General features: G+C 39.1%; 1 protein-coding gene across 1 annotated transcript in view; it reads left to right on the forward strand.

Moving 5' to 3' along the window:
• Window positions 1-20,104, forward strand: part of FHOD3 (formin homology 2 domain containing 3) — a 341,206-nt gene that overhangs the window by 256,049 nt on the left and 65,053 nt on the right. Inside the window, exons 13-14 of the mRNA XM_010008354.1 lie at window positions 8,144-8,278; window positions 15,855-16,069. Coding sequence (XP_010006656.1) covers window positions 8,144-8,278; window positions 15,855-16,069 — 350 coding nt within the window. The remainder of the gene's footprint in view (window positions 1-8,143; window positions 8,279-15,854; window positions 16,070-20,104) is intronic.

A 20,104-nucleotide genomic window follows, 5' to 3' on the forward strand; every position in this document is an offset into this window, starting at 1 on the left:
CTGCTGAAGGACAGCAAATTGCAGGGCACTTTCTATTCAACCTGTCTTGGGAGAAGGCAGGGTATATTAATTCTCTCCTGTCTCTCCTGTTGTGAAAATCGCTCCTAATGCAGAAGTATAACCCAGTCCTCCTGTTTTCAGCTGCCAAAAACTGCTTTGCTCCTAAAATGTACTCCTCCCACTTTTCACAACTGAAATCAGCAATTAATTCTCTCCCTGTTCCCAAAGGAAAAAATAAATTTATCCATCTCCATTTCTAAGCCTCATAAATTTTGCTAACAAAGGGGAAGAGCAAGGCATGTCTGGAGCACACCAGGAAGAAAAGTGTTTTTCTGTACCCTTGAGTTGCTGCTTTGCCTGAGGGAAGAAGGTGTAAGATTCTCCCTTATGTCCATGCCTTGTGCTCACACCTAGGATATTTCTGCCTAGGCAAAGATTGCCTCCTCCAACTTTGCATCTGAGATGGTCACTGAAATTGAAAGCTGCAACCTAGAATCTGTAGCTAGACAGCAAATTCATTACTTGTGAAGCTTCACACCCCCTCAGGGTGTGCTTTTGGTGGTGAAATTGTTGGTCATGGCCGTAGTTAAATGAGACCCTGAAAGCATCTAACTTTGAAGGCAAGAGCTCCTGAGTTTGGCATCAGCTTTAATTCATTCTGTTGCCTGTAAAATATTCTTTGTCTCCTGCTGTACATTTATCAAGGTAGGTTTCTTCTGATATGTTTGTCAGGAGGCAGTTCTCATTGGGCTTGACCATGAAACAGCAGTGCAAATACCTTAGCTCAAAAAGTCTTCCTCACAAGGCACTGTGTACTGAATTAGCAGTAGTTCACGGTCCCCATTCCCTTACCTCTGTCTGTTAAATCAAATGCCAGAAAGTCCAGCTTGCAAACCTCCACCTCTGGATTCTCTTGGCCAGTCACTGTGAGCTTAGTCTCCACCTCTGGCTTATCCCTCTGAAGTTCTTCCAAATCTCCAAGCTTGGTAAGGGCCTGTTATGGTGTTTGCAAATTAATTGTGTTTGATGCACTCTCCAACTTCTCCAGACTGTTAGAAAATAGACTTAAGAAAGGAGAAATACTTTTCGTATCCCTTAACCTGTTTTCTGTCCTGCTTGCTTTATTATCTACAGCAGTACTTTACCTTAAGCTCCTGTGATGCAGGACTTGACTATTGAGTGACCATCTCCATGTTCTTATATATCTTTTAAAGGAAATGTGCCTTCATGCATTTATTTCTGCAACAGGTGCACATAGACACTGAGATGAACATGAAACATGATTAGATTATAGGTGATCTTTTCTACACTGCTTTTAGAGACTTTAAATACCATACCTGAAGTGTAAACATGAAGAGCAGCATCATTCTGCAAATACTGTACTTTTGAGTTGTGTTTCCTCTGTAGTTGCTTGAAACAGTGATTTTCTTTAAATCTGGTGGGTTTTTTCAAGTTTATGTCTTTTTAAAGTATACAGACAAACAAAAAAACTGCCTGAGATTGATAAATAGCCTTTTAGTTATACTTTCTACTAAAATTACAAGTCCTTGTAATTGACAACACCAGGGAGGTGCTGCTGGATGAAGTTTCTTGGCAGGTTCTCTAATTTTTCTTTTGTGTTTGTTTGGTTTTTTTTTTTATTAGCCATCTATCACTATTCTGCACTCTGGAGTTACCTTATTCCAGCTGTTAAGCACTAAGGAAAACCAGGAAACCTATAAAACAAAACCCACTATACAGCCTACAAAGCTGCTGCTCTCCAAGAACAGCTCCTCTTTCCTTGGCTTTCTACTCTTTCTGCTTCTGCTATCTTCTCTGTGTCTTAATATGTATTTCTGGGCTCTGAGGCCAGAGACCACGAGTGTTTTTTCTTGTGGTAAATGCCAAGCACATCTTTCACTCTGAATAACATAATGAGGAAGGGATAGCTTGGTAGTTAATAATAGTGGCCCAGGGCAAAAGCCTCAGCTTTATTGCTGAGACGTTAAGAGGAAAAGCCACCTTAGGAATTACTTGATGATTTACAATTTGGGAAACTGTGATGGCTTACACTGGCTTAGCTGCTTGTCAAACTACTGTGTAAGCAGTATTGTTGATTGCAGCTTTGTAGGCTTCAGCACAGGGCATATGTTTAAACAGACAGCGTGAGGCGGGTTCTGGTCTCACACTGCAGCCTGGTGCTGGCTGAACACGCAGTGCATGGTGCTGATGCTCAGGGGACACATTGCTTAGACTGAATCTATGGGAAGGAGGGGCTGTGCAAGCCACTTCCAGGCAGCTTGTGACTTGGATGAGGATGAGAAGCCACACACTGGAGAAAGACAGAAACACAGTCTGAAACCTGTGCACATCAGTCTGTGAGAGCAGCGGGTATGTAAGGAGTCCCTGTGCATTGCCCTGGCTCCACATAGCTCTGCCCCACTGTAGCTTTGTTTTATATAGCCCCTCAGGCAAGTAAAAAGTCTAATGTTGATCAAGTCTTCTCTTGGTCATTCTCAAATTTCTTTCTCAAAGGAAGCATTAGTCAGTAGTTTTATCTCTCAATTTTGTGTTTATTTTTGAGAGAAGTTTTGTAAAGATTCCTCAAGTAATGTTTAGTCTGTTTGCAAAATCTTATATCAACATGCTTTTGAGTTTGCCCTGTCATGTAGGGAGACATAACACACGGAGAGTTTCTTTAACTGTGAAAAGCAATATGGCTCTTGGCAGCTTTGCCTCCTCTTTTGTCTCTCTTTAAGCTGGAAAGCAAATTTATTTTGTTAAACTCAAGAGACATTTAGAGTTACTTAAGGCCTGAGTAGGAGCTACCGACTGCTGTTCTCTTTCTGTAGCATTCCCATGACTGCTGGAGCAGGAGCACTTCGGAAAAAAGGGTAATTAGTGCTTCCTTGTTAAGGATATTAACAATCCTGACCCTTGCTATATTAAAGAAAATCCTGAATATTAACCTTATGACCTAAAGGGATTTCCTTTCATAACTCATCTGTTAATTTTTTTTAGCTCCTAAAAATACACATTTGTATTTTGTATTCTTGCTATAGGTATCCACTTCATTTAGCAAATTTTAAAAATTCAACCAAGGGAGGAAAATGCAGCCACAGTAGAAGGGTATTTAAGAGTTAATGGAAATAAAACAATTTTGCTGTAATAAAGTAGCTTCCAGTAAGACAGATTTCCATCAATTTTCAACAAGAGTAGAGTAATTTAGGTTGCATATTCACAGTGCATAATCTGTGATGCAGTATTGTCAGAAACGTCCAAGTACTTGCAAAAAGTGTGAGATACCTTGTCTTCCTGGGCTTGTGTTTTTAATAATGATTACTGATTCACTGTTCAGTAAATGCAGTAGGTCAGGTTACCTGAATTTGTATTCAGAAGAGTTTTGGCCTACAGTAAAACTTTTTAGTGATATCCTCTGCCTTGTGTATTTTTTGTTGCCTCCTTTTTTTTCCTTTTTTTTTTCTTTTTTTTTTTTCCCTATTCTTTGCTCTTTCCTACATTTTTCCATCAAGGTAAGTAACTAATGACCTTTTTGTCCCCAGATCCTAATGCCATGGTGTGGAGCTATCCCCAGATCCCCAGACTTAGACATATTCTTGCTGTGTGTTTTCTTTCTGGAATGAGAGTGTAATAACACAGCTCATTTAGCTTTTGCTGGTTTTAACAGCAAGCAGGACAAAGCTTGTCTTAATATTTTTGTATTAACAGACCATTCTTAATAGCCTTGCGTTCTCTACAAGACTAAAAATAGTCAGAGTAAGTGCCCTTCTGGATTATATTTGTGGAATTGAACAAATGGTTGATATTACCAGCTGGTAACATATGACACCAACATTAAAATGCTGGCATGTATTAGCTATAACCCCGTTTTGTGAGTGATCGCTCAAACACTTTCATTGAATGTTCACATACTCTTTTCTGCTAAAATCTCTTACTACCTTTGATTCAATGCCAGGTGTGGGGTTTTTTAGCCCTTTACCTGTTTATGCTTTTTAAAAATGCAGCCTAAGTACGACTTAAATATTCCTGAGGCCTCAGTGTACTGTCACCCTTCAAATAGTATCAAAGCACCAAAATTACCTGAAGACTCAGCCCAAGCCTTCCCACCAGCTGGTTTTGCCATTCCAGTTACCATTTGCAATTCAAGTGATTTCAGCAAAAGGGAACATTTTCTTAAAGCCTTATTGCCAAAGGGGTATAGGGACAAAAATCCCCATCTTTTATAGACAAGCCAAACACCAACAAATCCCTTCTCAAATTGTTTAGAATATTTGAGGAAAACTTCCTACTGCTTGCCTTTCCTACTGGCTGTTGTACAGGTTTGTACACCCTGAAAGTAACACCTGTTACCTCCAGGTTTAGTTTATGCATGTGTAGCAAATTACAGATAGAATTTACTAGATATTAACATCTGCTCATCTACAGTTGCAGTTCACATTAAATAGAGGATTGTTGTACCCAAATACCAGCTGAGCATTTGATTGAAAGTGTTTGATATCAACAGTAAAGTTGTGAGGTTAGGAGGTTTCATATAGCAAATGGTTTCAGCATTTGGTGTGAGTGTGGTCTTACACTGAGAGGACATCTGTCTGGTCAAGTGGGTTGCACACTGCAGGGTCTAAGCACTAAGTGAGCGCTAACTCAGCAGTATGAGTGATGTTTCTTTGCATGTTTTCTAAATAAGACTCTTGGACCACTCTTCCAGGAAGAATTTCTTACTGAAAGAGTGGTCAAGCATTGGAACAGGCTGCCCAGAGAATCAGAGGAGTGACTATCCCTGAAGATGTTAAAAAAATGTGGCACTTCAGGACATAGTTTAGTTGGCATGGTGGTGTTGGATTGATGATTGAACTTTATGATCTTTTCCAACCTTAAAGATTCTATGACTTTCTAAAACCCGAAGTCTGACTGTTGTATTTTAGGAAGTCAGTGCCACACAAGGAGTCAGCTGGCCATAGTCCTGTTTGTTTAATGATAACCTGTTTCAGCAGAACTTTCTCACAGCTTTGTCTGTTAGTTTTAACCATTTCATGCAATGAACTGTTTTATGGAAGCCCAGAACTGTCGCATTTGGGACAAATTAATTGAATCAAGTTAGTGTGTACATGCTATACTGTAGCTTGTAACTCAGCTGAAGTATGAATTCATAAAGTAGCTGGTGGGAAATACCAAGTTCTGGCTAGTTATTATTGATTTGAACAGCTTCCAAGAGGTGGCAAACTAATAGGCATTGGCTTTTTTTCTGGCTGTAGTGGCTGTGGATCTTTTATTCAGACTGTGAGGCTGGAGTTTATAAATCTGAAAATTTTAGCCATGTGAGCAATGCTGGCCAAACTGTGCTAGATCAAACCTCCAAATCAGCATGTAGAGACATTTTACTACCAGGGTCAGGTTAGAATCCTGTCTGCAGGACTGAGCTGCACATCTCCATATGATTGTTCTATAGTCCTGTGGATAAGAAGATATTTACTATGAAGCCCTGAAGAGCTTAGTTAGAGCTGAAGGTTTCCAACCTGCTAGATGCTACAATCATTCTTTTGGTCTTCCGGCATCACCCCATCCTTTAATTTTCCTTCAGTTTTTATTAAGTCATAACTTCCTTACATTAGGATGGGGTGGGATAGCAAGCTAAAAACACAGAACAAATACAAGCAGACATGATAGGAACCCTCTTTTTGCATCTCTTCTTGTTTATTTCCAGATGTTTTCATGTGGAGGCACTAACCAGTTTTCTCCTTCATAGAGCAATATCTGATTATATACCTGACCTTATTGCCATGAATTTGCAAGCTATCACAGGAATGGAGCTCTAGCTCTTGAATCTTAGCACAGTGGTGCCAGTGTTTCTGCTGAGAGCTTTTTCTTGTGACATGCCCGAAAAGGTCATAAGTTAAAATAAAATATGTTTGAGGAAAAATTCACCAGACATACTTAACTGTTAGGGTTCAGGGATATTTTTTCCCCCTTTTCTTAGTGCTGAGGCATATTAGAGATTTTTATGGTTTTGAGAGTGATCCAGCATTGATACTGTAGCTCTGGAGGAGTGCCAGCAGGGAGGCTTACAGAATATCAAGTTTTATACCATCTTATGTAATGTTTATGCGGGTGGGATATGACATATTGAAATTCAATTTATTGAAATTTTATTCATATTGCCCTGCTGCCAGTGGGGCTGAATGGTTATGTTTTGTGGCATTGCTGCTCACACAGACATAGACTCATCAGGATGATAGTGTTATGTTTATGTTTTCTTCTGCACCTATTTTCACTGGTGTACTTGTGCTGTTACGCTGAAAGTCTACATTGTGCAGCCATAGGCATGGAAATAAATAAGGAAAATGGTCTGACTTCTAAAAAATAACAAAAAATTATTCAGGTTTGCGTTCCTGGTTTGGGAACCTTCGTTTAGACAGGGTTTAGTTTCTTTTCAGAAAAGGCAGGATCTATTTCTCTCATTAATCCTTTCATTGCAAAACTCATGTTACAACGATGTACAGGAACCAGTCTATGTGATTTATGTCTTTTTGATTTTATCAGTCTAATTCCATCAGTGTGGATACATCTACATCTGTATAAAGCTTACCTATATAGTAGAGATTTCTCCTGTCCAAGAGAAAAAAATAGATGTGTTTGCTCAGTTTCTTGCCAAGATAGAGGTTAGTGGTACCAGTACCACCAAGTTGTGGGAAGAATGTATGAGAGGAGCCACTCTCCTAGTCCAAGTACTACACGCAGTAAAAAAAAATAAAAATAATAAAAATAAAATAAAATAAAAAGTGTCAAGACCAAACTATAAATTAATATAAACGTAACTTTTTAAAAGTGTATTTGCTACTTGAAGCTGTTTAATCTCATAGAAAAAACAATTATTTATATATTTGAAAATACTTTATTGTAAAGGATGCAATTTCTGAGCAGAAAGAGTCCCACTCTTTTGGCTGGGCATTTATTTGCCTTATCTCATGAATCTTAGCAGCCTCCTGAAATACAGCTGGACGTTTGATATGCATTGCTGGTGGGAACACTGAGCCTTCTTTATTACAGTAACCAACTATGGAGCATCCCACTCCTAGTTATGGGCAGAGGACTGCATTGAAAGTCCCCTTTTGGATTAATTCATGGTTAGCCATAAAGCAGGTCATAATAAAGTGTTTGTTTTATTCACTGTGGACAGAACAAGAACAATTGGTTCTAAATGGAAAAAAAAAAAATAACAGGTGTCCTGGTTTGTTGTCGGACCCGAGTCAAATGGTGACAACAGGCTAGAGAGCAGATAAACTTTTCTGGCTGGTAGGGTTAGTGAAGCACTAGATGGGTGTGGGGTGTCCATCATTAACAATTTTTAAGGCAGATCAGGCAAACAATTTTCAAGAGTGTTTTGAGAAGACTAAATCCTGCCCTGGGCAGGATATAAAAATGGCTAATCTGTTCTCCAGTCCCATTCTAATTTTTTGTAGCAATTCTTATGCCATTTGCTTATTGTCACTAACTATGTTGTCTCTGTGTATTTTACTGATATGTTCATATAGGTGATTTGTATTACTCTTGCAGCACATGCAGCAAGGAAATAATGATAACAGATTTTGTTAACACATAAAGGAAAGATACGCAACTACTACAAATTCTGAAAGACATTGTGAAATCTTCTTTTGTTTTTCTTTATATAGGAGTCTCTGGTATTTGTGACAAATCTGGTTTTAGGATCATTGCATGACATGTTTGGAAAGTGCTGGGTATTCAAGCTTTTTTCTTCTTCAAAATTTCAAAAATCCATTACAGGATTCAGCTTTTCAGTTACCAGGACCATACAGTACCAAAAAAATAAAAAATAAAATAAAATAAAAAATATGCAATATTACTCTTGAAATAGACTGAAGAATTCTTACATTTACTTTATTTGTGCTTCAGTAATCTGGCAATTTAAGAAGCCTATCCTATCTGTGTCATTCTTAAGATAATCACAGTATCTAAAATCAAGTTAGCAAGAAGATACTTAGCCAGTGCTTTGAAGCGCCTGTACATAAATATTACCATGTCATTCTGTTGGTTGGGATTATGTTACTTGCTGAATGATTGCTACTCACTTTTTGCCAGTATAATCAATAAAAGTGACACTGAGAAATCTGATCTTCCTTCTCTGCAGGCCAGCTTTGGGTGGTCTCCTTACATCATCTTTTCGGCAACACCAGGAGTCCTTGGCAGCAGAAAGAGAAAGACGACGTCAGGAGAGAGAAGAAAGGTTGCAAAGGATAGAACGTGAAGAAAGAAACAAATTCAAGTAGGAAACAATTTTTCTCTTAGTTTGTTACTTTCACATGTGATGGATTTGTAAATCATTGAGATATTCAACTGATAAATAATTGAATTGATGAATGGTTCATATGTCTCTTTAGATATATTTCTTTATCTAAGTAACTTAAGAACTGATATATTAAACACATCCTGATGAAATTTAGCATTTAATAAACCAGCAGTTTTTTAAAGACAGCTATGTACTTCCAAATTAGACTGACTAGATATCTGCAGATGCCAGGTTTTATTGGCTAAGATACTCCTCAGAGTGTAATCTCAGTGAGGCATAGGGTTTGAAGATGAAACAGTGGGAGGAAGGTATCAAGAAGGGTGGAAGGAACATCAGTGAGACATCTTTTTGCTTTTATGTTCTGCAAAGTAAGTGTTTTTTGCTGTCTTGGGATATACAGAAGTGTTTTTAAACTGCTTTTCTGCACATTTGTCTCTTCCTTCTGGAAAAAGCAACTCAGAGAAAGTAATTACTAAAATTATTGCGCAGACCTTGGCCAGACAAAGGCCCCAGCTGAATTAACATCTGAGAAGGTGTTGTGTGCTGTGGGATCCCAGGGAGCGCTGTCTGAGGATAGTAAGAGACAAGCCCTCTTTTCCTGTTAAATCCAGGCCTGGAAATCCCAGCACAGGCATCAGCAAAGACTGCAGTGAGCTTAGGATAGATAAGGAGCCTATACCTGATGTGGTTTTCCTACAGTCCAAATTATGCACACTAAGAAACCAGTTGGCTTCTTCCTACAGAGGAGTGAAAAGTAAACATATTTTTAGTAGTTAGAAGACATAATGTAGTAATCTAAAGAATGGTAGGATAAAAGTTTTGTAGCCTTACAGTTGGTATTTATGGAAAAAGATTACACTGGGTTTCATACAAGCTTGTATATTAGTATGCAGGATTGCTGTCACTGTAATCATCTCTTTAGAAAGAAGTGGAAAAGATCTGTGTCATAGTGAATTTGGGTAGAGGAGTAACTTAGTAGTCGTGGATTGGTTGGTCGGTTGAAGGAGATAGTCTCCTGGCTCCAGAAGATAGCTAGTTTAGAAGAAAATGAGAGGCAGAGGGAAGGTGGAAGAGCACCATAATAGAATCTTTGGCAGCCAACAGCTGCCCAAGTTCTTCTGAAGCAGAAACAATCAGGTCTCAGTCTTCAAGCCTCTTCCAAAAACTCTCCCTCTAAGTGCTATCATCAGGCTGAAGCAGCCTGCCATGGACAGACAACATGATCTTGCAGAAAGGAAACTCCCAGACCAAAAAAGCCACCAGGACATTTGGCAGCTTGACCTATTGGAGTAACAGATCTGCACATTTCACTAGGGTTTACTACAGCAGTTGTTTTGTCACTCAAAGAGCTTCCTTAAAGTCCAAACCCCAAATTATTTAAAATATTAATCTTCACCCCATTAGTACAGAGTCAGAAACTGGTTAACAAACATCATTATTGTGTTGCATATTTAAGATGATAATTTTTCAATGCCCAGTGTTTTCATCTTCTAGATTTCAGTTTCCTGGTCATGTAAAAGTTACAACTTGAGTCTAGAGGGTCTCCAAAGCCACCAAACTTCACAGACAGACAGCATCCCAGAGTTGGTTAAACAGTCTGGCAGGAGGAGGATAAAGTCACAGCAAACAGTAACGGTCATGGACAGTTTCATAAGAGTTCTTGGGATTACATTATCATATCATCAGTCTGGCTAGAAATCCAGTCTCTGAAAATGTATTTTTGATTAAAAATAGCACTTGCAATTCAGAGTCTTTAAACATGTGAGCAGTACTGGATTTACCATCATGACTCATTTGTTATCTCATTCCTTCCAACTCTGCCTCGAGAACATTGCACTAGGTTCTGGCACCATTATTGACAAATTGAGGATAATTTAAAGGAGAGCATCACCAGTTGTGAAAGAGCTTGGTTTTAGGAGAGGCATTAAAAACCTTCATAGGCTATTGCTAGCAAAAGGAATGCTTTACATAATGAACATTTTTCTCAGTCGAAGGACTATTGTACCCATTGCATTTATAAAACAACATGTCCTAAAATATAAGGGTTATTCTTCAGCTGTAGGGAAGAGTGAAGGTTTTCAGAGGGGAAGAGTAATGTTTAAATTTGCCTACTGAAAAATTCCTAGAGGTTTGGGTTTTTTCCCCTTGGAGTTATTCCCACAGCTATTGTAATTCTGAAGAATACTCTGAAAATATATAACCAGCTTAGGGATTACAAGGATGTGGAGAAAGCCTGAAACAGTAATTTATGTTCCATATTAATGGACATTTCTTAAAGAGCACTTGCAAGCAGATGTTTGACAGCTATTAGTATAGTAGATGATAAGTAATTAATTTCATGACAGAATGTACACAGAAAAAATAGTGTTTTATTCATAAATGGAGTAGTTCTGAAAATCTTTCTGGTATCACTGTGGAAGAATCTAACAGATAAGGTGAAAGTCTTATCAGTTTTGTCCACCAGATTAAAGACAATATTAAAAATATATTGTTAGGATGTATCTTGCTGTGATATTGAGACAGGCTGGACATGCACTGGGTTCTGCTGTGCCCTGAGTTAAATTTGCATCCACATTTGTGGATGTAACAGGCCTGCCTGAAATCACAGTTCTCAGACATCCAGCAAAGTTGACTTAGCAAAAGCTAAATAGCTGAGTTACTTGAGGAGCTGTGGGAGGGGCAGCTAAGATGGAGGGAGGTTTATATCTAAAAATCAGGGTGAAAAATAAAAGAGTGAAAGGTTGTTACCTGTCCAATGATCCTTCATGAGGAATTGTCCTACTGAGTAATGCCAGTCTACTGTCCTGTTTCCAACCATGGCAACTAAAACACAGTGAGAGGTATATGAGAAAGAGGACGGATACGGTGCGTTCCCTGCCTTGGTCTAGCTGGCCAGGGGGCCCAGTCCCTGTTTTGGGGCATTCTAGACAGAGAAAATGAAGGATGGTTTAAATGCTACTAATGCGCCTGCTCATTATGGATGAGTCCAGTTTATTGTATCTCATTTCAGATACCAGGTTTCAAAATGTGCTTCAAATTCTTGATTTGTGGGGGGTTTTTTTGTAATTACCTGTAGTGAGCTTAAACTCAGGTGGTGTACACATACCTGTAGTGTATGCATGGATAAGTGTACACACATACTTTTCAACCTTTTTTACAAAAACAAATAATTTTTGTCTACAACTGCCTTCATTGTTTCTGATCAACTCGTTTGTACTGCTCTTGTTTTCTCCTACTGTATTTATACTTCTTACTTACCTTATTCTTCTGGTTTCCTCTGCAATTTACTGCAATTCTCTTTTTAGCCGCGATTATTTAGATAAAAGAGAAGAACTAAGACAAGCAAGAGAAGAGAGGTTTGTATATAACACATCCATCCTTCCCTTTGGTTGTTTGCACTTCCTAGCTTCTTTACTGTGGAGCTGTTGTGTATTTACATTTTTAACTCTGCATGCATAGAACACTTTTATTCCAAAAGACTTGTATGAGAAAGCAGTTATTTCATTGAAGTGGAGAATGAAGTCCAGCTGTAAGCACAGCAATAAATGAAGAGCAGTGGGACTGGAATGCATAAGAATGATTGATGATCTATCTTTTATCTGTTTGTGTGGGAAATAAGCTTACTCCGTTTGCCTCAGAAATTTGCCCAAATTTACAATAGTTATAAATTGAATAAGCCTGTGTTTCTCACCCAGTGGGTCCCAAGCTTTCTGGAGGGTCAGAAAAGGCAACTGAGGATAAAGGAAATTGGGGTCACAGGCATTGCAAAACTGCAGTTACAGGCTAATGGAAATGGTTCTGACCCACTCCCAGCTTTTTTTTTAATCTTGCAGGGCCAAGTTTTCTATGCCAGTCTCTCTAAAGATCAGGGAGTAAATGACAGAGCATAGCAGTGTTTATGACTGGGGCATTGTTTTAGTTTTGTTTAAATAGTGTATTTAAAGGGACTGACCTTTTTTTTTTTTTTTTTTTGCTTTATTTTTTTAATTCAATTAAATAGGTTTAGCAACTCTGGGCTAGGCTGGGAGCTAAGTGCTTATGAAAGCACATTTTTAAAGGAATACTTGACTGAAGACCTTTGCCCTTCGGTAGCTTCATCTCTACCTCCACTAGTAATTACACCCTTGAGGGAGCTCTTGTTTTTACCTGGAAAATGTGCACGTTACTGAACAAATAGTAGATGAAAAATCATCCAGATTGCTTTGGTTCTGCTTTTATGGTCCTCTAGAGATTAGTCTCTGGAGGGACTTTTGGATTGTCAAGAATTGGAGTTACATTATAAAAATAGGAGAGCAGCCATCTCAGAAGTCATTGTTTTGCTGCCTTTTGGTTTCAGGTTTTTGTGCTTTCTACAAAACCATCATAGAGGAGGCAGCCCTTTGCTGCAAACTAAAGGCTGGTCTATTATGCCTGAAATAGCTAATACTAAAAAATGATTTTGACATCCCTAAGAGTAAGAGAAAGTGGATGGGCTTTCCTTGGTCCTTCCAACTAAAATAAATACAAGTAGTTAAAGCATTTTCTGAAATGAGACACATCTAAGCATGTAAGCATCATACATGGATCTTACCTCAGTAAAACCTTTTTGCAGCAAGCATGCTTCTCAGAAAGATTCAAAACAAATTAAAAGCAATCTCTCTTTTTTTTAAACAAACACCTTTGCACAAATGAAGTTGCATTTCCTACAGCAAGTTGCATGTTCAATTGTTTTAAGAGAATGCATGGACTTAAAGAAAATCATACAGACAAGGTGCCAAAATCCTAATCAAAATCTACACTGTATACTTTTTCCCTGTCAGTTTGGAAAAGTAGGAAATACTATTGAGTATGTAGGAAAGGCACTTGTTCGTCTAAATTTGGTTAGATCTCTGGAGCATTCTGTGTACTACTACATCGCTCTGGAGCCCCAGAGTACAGACGCCCACTTTTCCAGTGGCTCTGGAGTGGCCTTGGTATGAGGGAGAAAGATTCCTGCAGTTTCAAGGGGTCTGTGTGTAACTCAGTACCATTCATTTAATGTGTTCTCACTGATTGATTATTTGAGGCCTTCTTTACTTTGCTTGTTTGGGTATTTTCCCAGGGGTGATTTAAAAATAAGCCCAAGAAAGGTGAGCTCCTAAGCCATCTCTAGGCTGATTTACAGCTCAGATTTTCTCCACCCTGTTACTTTGTTGGTACATAAATATTTTAAGTTGCCCTTGGCACATTGCTCCAAGACCTAGAAAACTTGCAATGATATTTTCATCTACTTGAAGATGATAAATGGAGTGTCACATTTATGAGAAGCATGGCATAGCTGTGATGATGTCTGCAAATTTCCATGAGATAAAGGATTATGCCAGTGTGTACAGAAGCAATGTGTCAGTCCTATACTGAAGGAAGGAACTGCAGTGGAGGGATGGTAGCTGATCCTTTCCACTCCTCAGATTTTAGATCTTCATGAGCCTTTTGATGCTGGCATGTATTCCTTGTTAAGACATTAGGCAGAAAAAAACAAACCAAAAAAAGTCATTTGTCAAGTGTGGTGTTAATAATGGATTCGTGAATTATTTTTATGCCTTGATTAAGTTGCTGTAACTGCTTATTAGGCTTCTCAACTGATAACTAGTTATGCTAATGTCCTGCCATGAGAGTTGCTGTTCTGGTTCCCTTTTTTCTTTCACTACAATCAATGGGTAGATTTTGAGAAGGCACATCTTGATCATAGTCCTCTGCTCTGCTGGCTGGCTGTGCAGTGCACAGCTACAGAAGCTAAAACATTAAAGCAGCTGAAAAAGAGCTGAGGGCAATAAAAATATTGTAGCTCCCCCTGTTACAGAGGGGTCCATCCAGATCTTTGTTGTAGCCTGTTGGCAAACTGCAAAACCTTTCCTGGTGGCAGCCAGCTGGGCTGTACCTGTTTGAGCTGTGATCAGTCTGAATGGCTCTTTATGAGCCTGAAGTCCCATCTGCTCCACTTCTGAGGAGGCGGAAGGCGCAATACGTAAGTGACCAACGTCAGAAGAAGGACTGGCTTCATGAACTGTAACAAAACATTATGCAAATGCCAGTAAAAGGCTTTCTCCTCTATTGAAAAGGCAAAAATTATTCTTGAGAATTGGCTTCACGTTAGAACTGTAAACAGTTCCTATTTTATAACCATACAAGTATGTGGTTGGTTACATTTTCATCCAGAGTCTGTAGGGGTTCTTTTTCTTGCAGAATTTGTTCAAAGCTTGTGCATACCTCTGGAGGAATAAGAGAAAATTAGTTTGTTCTTCATTATTGCCATTTGCAATAAAGCAAATTGCCTCCAAAAACACAAGGACTGCTCTTCAAAGACACTTTTCTATGCTCTATATGGATATTTGCAAATGTGCATGCATGTGTGGCTACCATATGTACTAAGCATGTTTGTTACCACATATGGCTGACTTCTTTACCCTGCCTGCTTTAACGCACCCTCGTACACTAATTTGGGCTGTCAGTGAGGCAGAAGGGGGGAGGTGTTCCCTATTACAAAGTGTTTACAACAGTGGGTTGTAGGAGGATGACCACAGTGTTTCAGGGACTTAGCAATAGACTTGATTAACCTGTTTAACAGTTCACTTGTGGGTAAGACAAACAGTCTAAAGCCCAATCCAGCTGTATTCATGAATTTATTCCTTAGCAAATAATAGTGGATAAAATTAGCAGACATCTGGAAGAGGCACATATTTCAAAGTTATTTTGGTCGAAATGTATAAAGCACACTGTGAAGAATATGATTGGTAGCTGGTCTTAATAAACAGTTAGTGAGTTCTGCCTGCCTAAAATGCAAAACAGATGTATCTTTGTTCTTTTAAAGTGACTTTGATGAATAAACTACATGTGACGTCAGGTCCAAGCTATTGGATGTCTGAGTCCGGCAGAGAAATTTTTTAGAATAAAAAAAAGAAAACTTTCCATTGTAGACTCTGGAGAGAACAAAGTGAATTCCAGTGCATTGCTCTCAGAGCAAATAGAAGCAGGTTCAGAGACTTAAGATATTCAATCCAAACATTTATTATTGGTATTGTTTTCAGGGAGATCTGTTTTTGTCTGCTGCACTGAACCATTTTCCTCTCCTTGCAGCAAGTCTCAGACTTTGACTATTTGCATCAGTATTAAGGGGCTCTGGCTTTGGAGGTTCTTGGTTTTTTCTTTTTCTTTTTTTTTCCCCTCCAGTTTTAGTTTTAGAGAGGGAGGGCTGGGAGGAGGAGGAGGAGGAGGAGAGGGAGGAGGTGGAGGGTGAAAAGGAGGACAGACAAATGCTTGCAAAAGGAGAAGGACTATGCAGACGCAATACTAAATCTAAGGACTCTTTAACTCTGCTGGTTTTTGCTTTTGTTTTGCTATGAGCAATTTAATGTTTTTCAGGGCAATAGTCTTTGCTTTGTGTGTGCTTTCTAGCAGATTGACCAGGCAGGCAGTTGAGTGCTGTACCCCTTGTGTCAGGAAGTCAGCTCTTTCTCTGCAGGTGTTTCATCCGTAACCAAGCATCAGCCACAGACTTCTTTTTCTTTACGGAAACCCTCTGGAATTTAACTTTCAGATACAAATACTTGGAGAGGTTGGCAGCGGAGGAGTATGAGAAGGAACTGAAGAGTCGGAGCGTAAGCCGAGGCAGAAGTGAGCTGTCCTTGAACCTGAGATCTCCTTCAGCCCCATCCTCACCTGTACCCAAGTGCACCAGCCCAGCATCCATAGAGTCTCAGGAAGACCTGAAGACCCCTTCCACTCCTTGTGAGACCCCTCAGCCCTCAGAAGGTAAGTGAAAAGGGGAGCAGGCAAAAGACCGGTGGTTTTATCACAGTTTCTCTCAGCTAGCAGTGATTTCTGATGCATGAGTGCAAGAATGTAACTTCTGAGGTGCCAAAGTAAAGGGTCTTGTTATATTGTTCCGTGCTGTCTTCCTAAGTTTCCTCTTTTATTCCATAGATTTGAATGTCTTCTAGTCTATTCAAACAAATAATGCACTGCTAATTGTTGCTGTGATTTATATTATCATTGTCTGATGCTATTAGAGTGAAATAATTGGAAAATACAGCATACAGAGCATCGTAATTTTAGCATCATGTTCCTTGTATATTAGAAGTTACTGAATACTAAACCAACAATATTCCTGCCAACAGATTTTGCTTATGTGGTTTCTCTGAAAGAAATGCAACAGATGAATGCCAAGATTATAATAACCTTCCAGCAGAGCACAGGCTGAATGGGACAAACAGAAAAGGTCTTGAATTGAAGGCAGGGAGGGTGTGTTGGTTATATTTAACACCAACAAAAACTCTTAAAATTGTAACACAAGCAGTAAAGGACTTAAAAGAGACCACAGACAATTAGTAAAAAGGAAAGTATAATTAGTGTTTGCACTGTTGGTTTGCTGTTATGTAATTTATTGGTGTACAGAGCAATATTTTTCTGTGTGCATGTCATTCTGCCACTTTCATCATGAACCCCTCCTTTAGTCCTCAAAAAAACACCCACCACACGGATTTATGTTTGCACCACATGATCTTGCATTAACCCTGGGAACTAGAATGCATGTTGAAGGTGAATTATTGCCATCGTTCATTTTTATTTGATTTGATTTCCTGCTATGTGCGATTGGTGATTAATGCATTTGTAACTTGCACTGCTTGGTTTTATTGAGTGTTACGGCTGGTCGCATGCTATTAAGCAAGGCAATATAAGAAAAAAGTTACAAATACTGAAAGTTACAGATGTTTATCCTCACCTTACTAAGTAGGTGAAGTTTATTTGATTATAGATTTATGTATTTTCCCAATTATATTCCCATTTTTCTTGTGTGGCACCTTAAAAGTCTCAGTGGAATAATTTGAATTTAAAAAAAGTATTGATATTTTCCTGTAACTCTGATATTCAGAAACATCCAAATGCCCTTTTTTTTTGAGTGCAATATTGTTTTTAGTGCAAATAAGCTGAATTTTTCCACCATTAATATTTCAGGGCTGTGTAGGGAGCAAGTATCTCTTTTATGATGATTATTTTAACATATTTCTTCTGAAAGCATTACAAAAAATTGCAGCATGAAATGGAGCAGCACAACCCATTTGGAGAATACATTTAGAGCAGGTGTACAGGGCAACTTTAGGCAGCCAGAATATGTCAAAACTATCAACGCGTGGGTAGGCAAGACATCTCTACTAAAACCTGGCAATATCTATAGGCATCAGAGGGCAGCACCTGGAAACATAACAAGTATTTTAGAGGTCCTTTCCAACCATGACAATTCTGTGATTCTGTGTGATTCTGTGAAATGGACTGCAAGGAGAAGACATGGATGGGGCAGATTAAGCCTTCAGCCAAGGGCAGCTGCACGCAGGTGACCAGGACAGCACCAGAACAGGGGCCTGAAGTCTGCAAACTTCAATGGGAGCTGCACATGAGCAAGGACTACTGTTTCAGGCCTATCAAAAGCATTGGAAAGCTCATGTGAAGTACTGAAGATGTGGGCAGGGCAGGCTTGCTCATCTGGCAGTGGTGAGATTGTTGGATCTCAGCCAACAGCTGGCAGGCTTATTTATAGATGTTGTGCCATAGCCTCTGGACTATCTGAGTTCCTTATGCTCCATCATGAACTAAAATCTCTCCTTTAACTGTTCTTAGGAAATTTTGTTAATCCCACTTAATAGAGAAACTGAGGCATTAACTTGCTTAAGGCAGTTGTAGGAAACCTGCAATAGTGTCGTGGATAGAACCTAGATTATCTGCACCCCAGGCAGTTCCTTTGAACATGGGATTCCCCATCTTCCCAGGCAGAGAAGATGCAGAAGGAAAACAATTCCTTGGTGCTGTGCATAAGGCCCTCCAAAGACTCTGCAAAAATGGTGTTAACATATGTGTGATATTCATCTGCAGAATTCAGAACCTGAAGTCAAACAGGAAGTCTTTTCCTCTACTAGTAAAACAACAAGAGATTTTCAGAGTCAGATTTATTTTATGCCATTTGTGCTGAAGTTTCCTTTGGCCATCCAGTATATACTGGGCTTAAGAAGGAAATGGATTTTGTCTATGGAACTTTGTCCCATGCTGTGAAGTGTCTCAGTATCTTTACTTAATATAAAAATCTGGACTCACTGAGCTAAAGTGTTTTCTCATATAAAACAATTGGTTCCACTAAAGTGATCAAGTCCTGTAAGACTTATTCTTGTAAAAGTTGGGGTATGGCATTCAGAGGAAATGAAGGCAGTCCCATAACTGCAAAATGGAACTGATGTATTTTTTTTTTTTCAGAGCAGCTACTTCCTCTTTTGTAATTTCTTTGGATAATATTTTATGAAGTGCACATGTACAGGAAAGGGCAGCAACAATAACCAAGACATCTCTGAAGTCAATCCACAAAGGAATTGAAGATGAACACTTATCTGAGAGAAGCAGCTTTTTTAGCACTTGAGGAAGTAGGCAGGCCAACTCAAATGCACTTTGAGAACAGTAGAAAACCTTCTGAACATATTAGTAGCAGAGCAAGGTCCAAATACTGCCTGAATTATGGCTGGTGAAAGCACCTCAGCAGACGCAGAAGAACCAGAGCATGAGGGCATAGTGAGGCCATTGCCAAAGGAGCCAAAAGAACCATGGTACAGAAAGTCAGAGGAGGAACTGGGGTGCGGGACAAAGAGATCATTTATGGCCTGATAAAGAAAGAGCAAATTCCCTACTGGTGATCACTCTTTACTAGTTTTTACTACCACGAAGAGTGGGAGGAGAGAGTGGGGTGGAGCTGGAGAAAAGAGAGAGAGTTCTTGCTAAATTAATACCAAGAGGAATCTTGTGCTGAAGGAACTGAAGGGACATAACAACCAAGACCAAGGGCTTGGGTAGGTATAGCCATCTTCAGCCTTACTGTATGCATCCTCAAGAGACACTCAGCATATGTATCTCCCAGCTCCAAATAGAGAGCAGAGAAAACAGATGAAGATGCAATTGCCACATCTATTACCCTGGCAGGGGATTACGTACAGGCCCAGAGGGATGTTGTCTCTGAGGGCTTATAGGACTGGAGACTTGAGGTCTTATCAGCAGGTACTAAGGTTACAATATCTTGTGTTTGATTCAGAGTTCATTTATAATTGAGTATCAAAAGAAAAGTCCTTCCATGTCCCTGTGTAGCATTACAAGTTTCTAGCCATGGTTTTCAGAAGGGAGCCGCTTCATGGTTTCACAGTTTGCTCTCCTCTCTAATGTCTCACTCAAAAGAGGGCTATCACCAACATCAGACCAGATCATAGTAGACCAGCTTGCGAGAGCTTTTTGTGGCCAAGTCTTGAAAATGTCAGAAGTTGCAGATTACACCATCTCTCAAAAGAGCAAAATCTTTACACATGGATTGAGGGACTCTGCTTACTGTCTCTTTTAGTGATGAAGTTACACTGCTTCTTTGTGAGATTTCATTCTGCCAAGAAGTCTTCACATTCTTTTCCAATAATTCATTTTTAGATACTAAGTTCTGGCAGAAAAAGAAATGGGCATATGTCTCAAAAATTAGTCCTTAAAGCCACATTCAGTTTTCCTCCTCCTAATTAATCCAATTGCAAGTAAAAATTCTGTTCAATGAAAGACCACAATTTTGTTTTAATTGGGGGGAAGGAGAAGCTGAGCCTTGAGAGAAGTGTGAAAAATAACATATGCAAGTGGAAAGAGATTACATCTGCTAGTGAGTCTGCCAGTCCCAGTTTAGGTTTTAATAACTATATCTGTGTAAAAACTGGAGAGTTTGGTGGGTTTTTTTCAAATAAAGTAAGTTGCTTATAATGGCATCATACTTCTTGTCTCAGGAAT

The sequence above is a fragment of the Chaetura pelagica genome, unplaced genomic scaffold (assembly GCF_000747805.2).
Source record: "Chaetura pelagica isolate M959 unplaced genomic scaffold, ChaPel_1.0 scaffold71, whole genome shotgun sequence".
NCBI classification, from domain to species: domain Eukaryota; kingdom Metazoa; phylum Chordata; class Aves; order Apodiformes; family Apodidae; genus Chaetura; species Chaetura pelagica.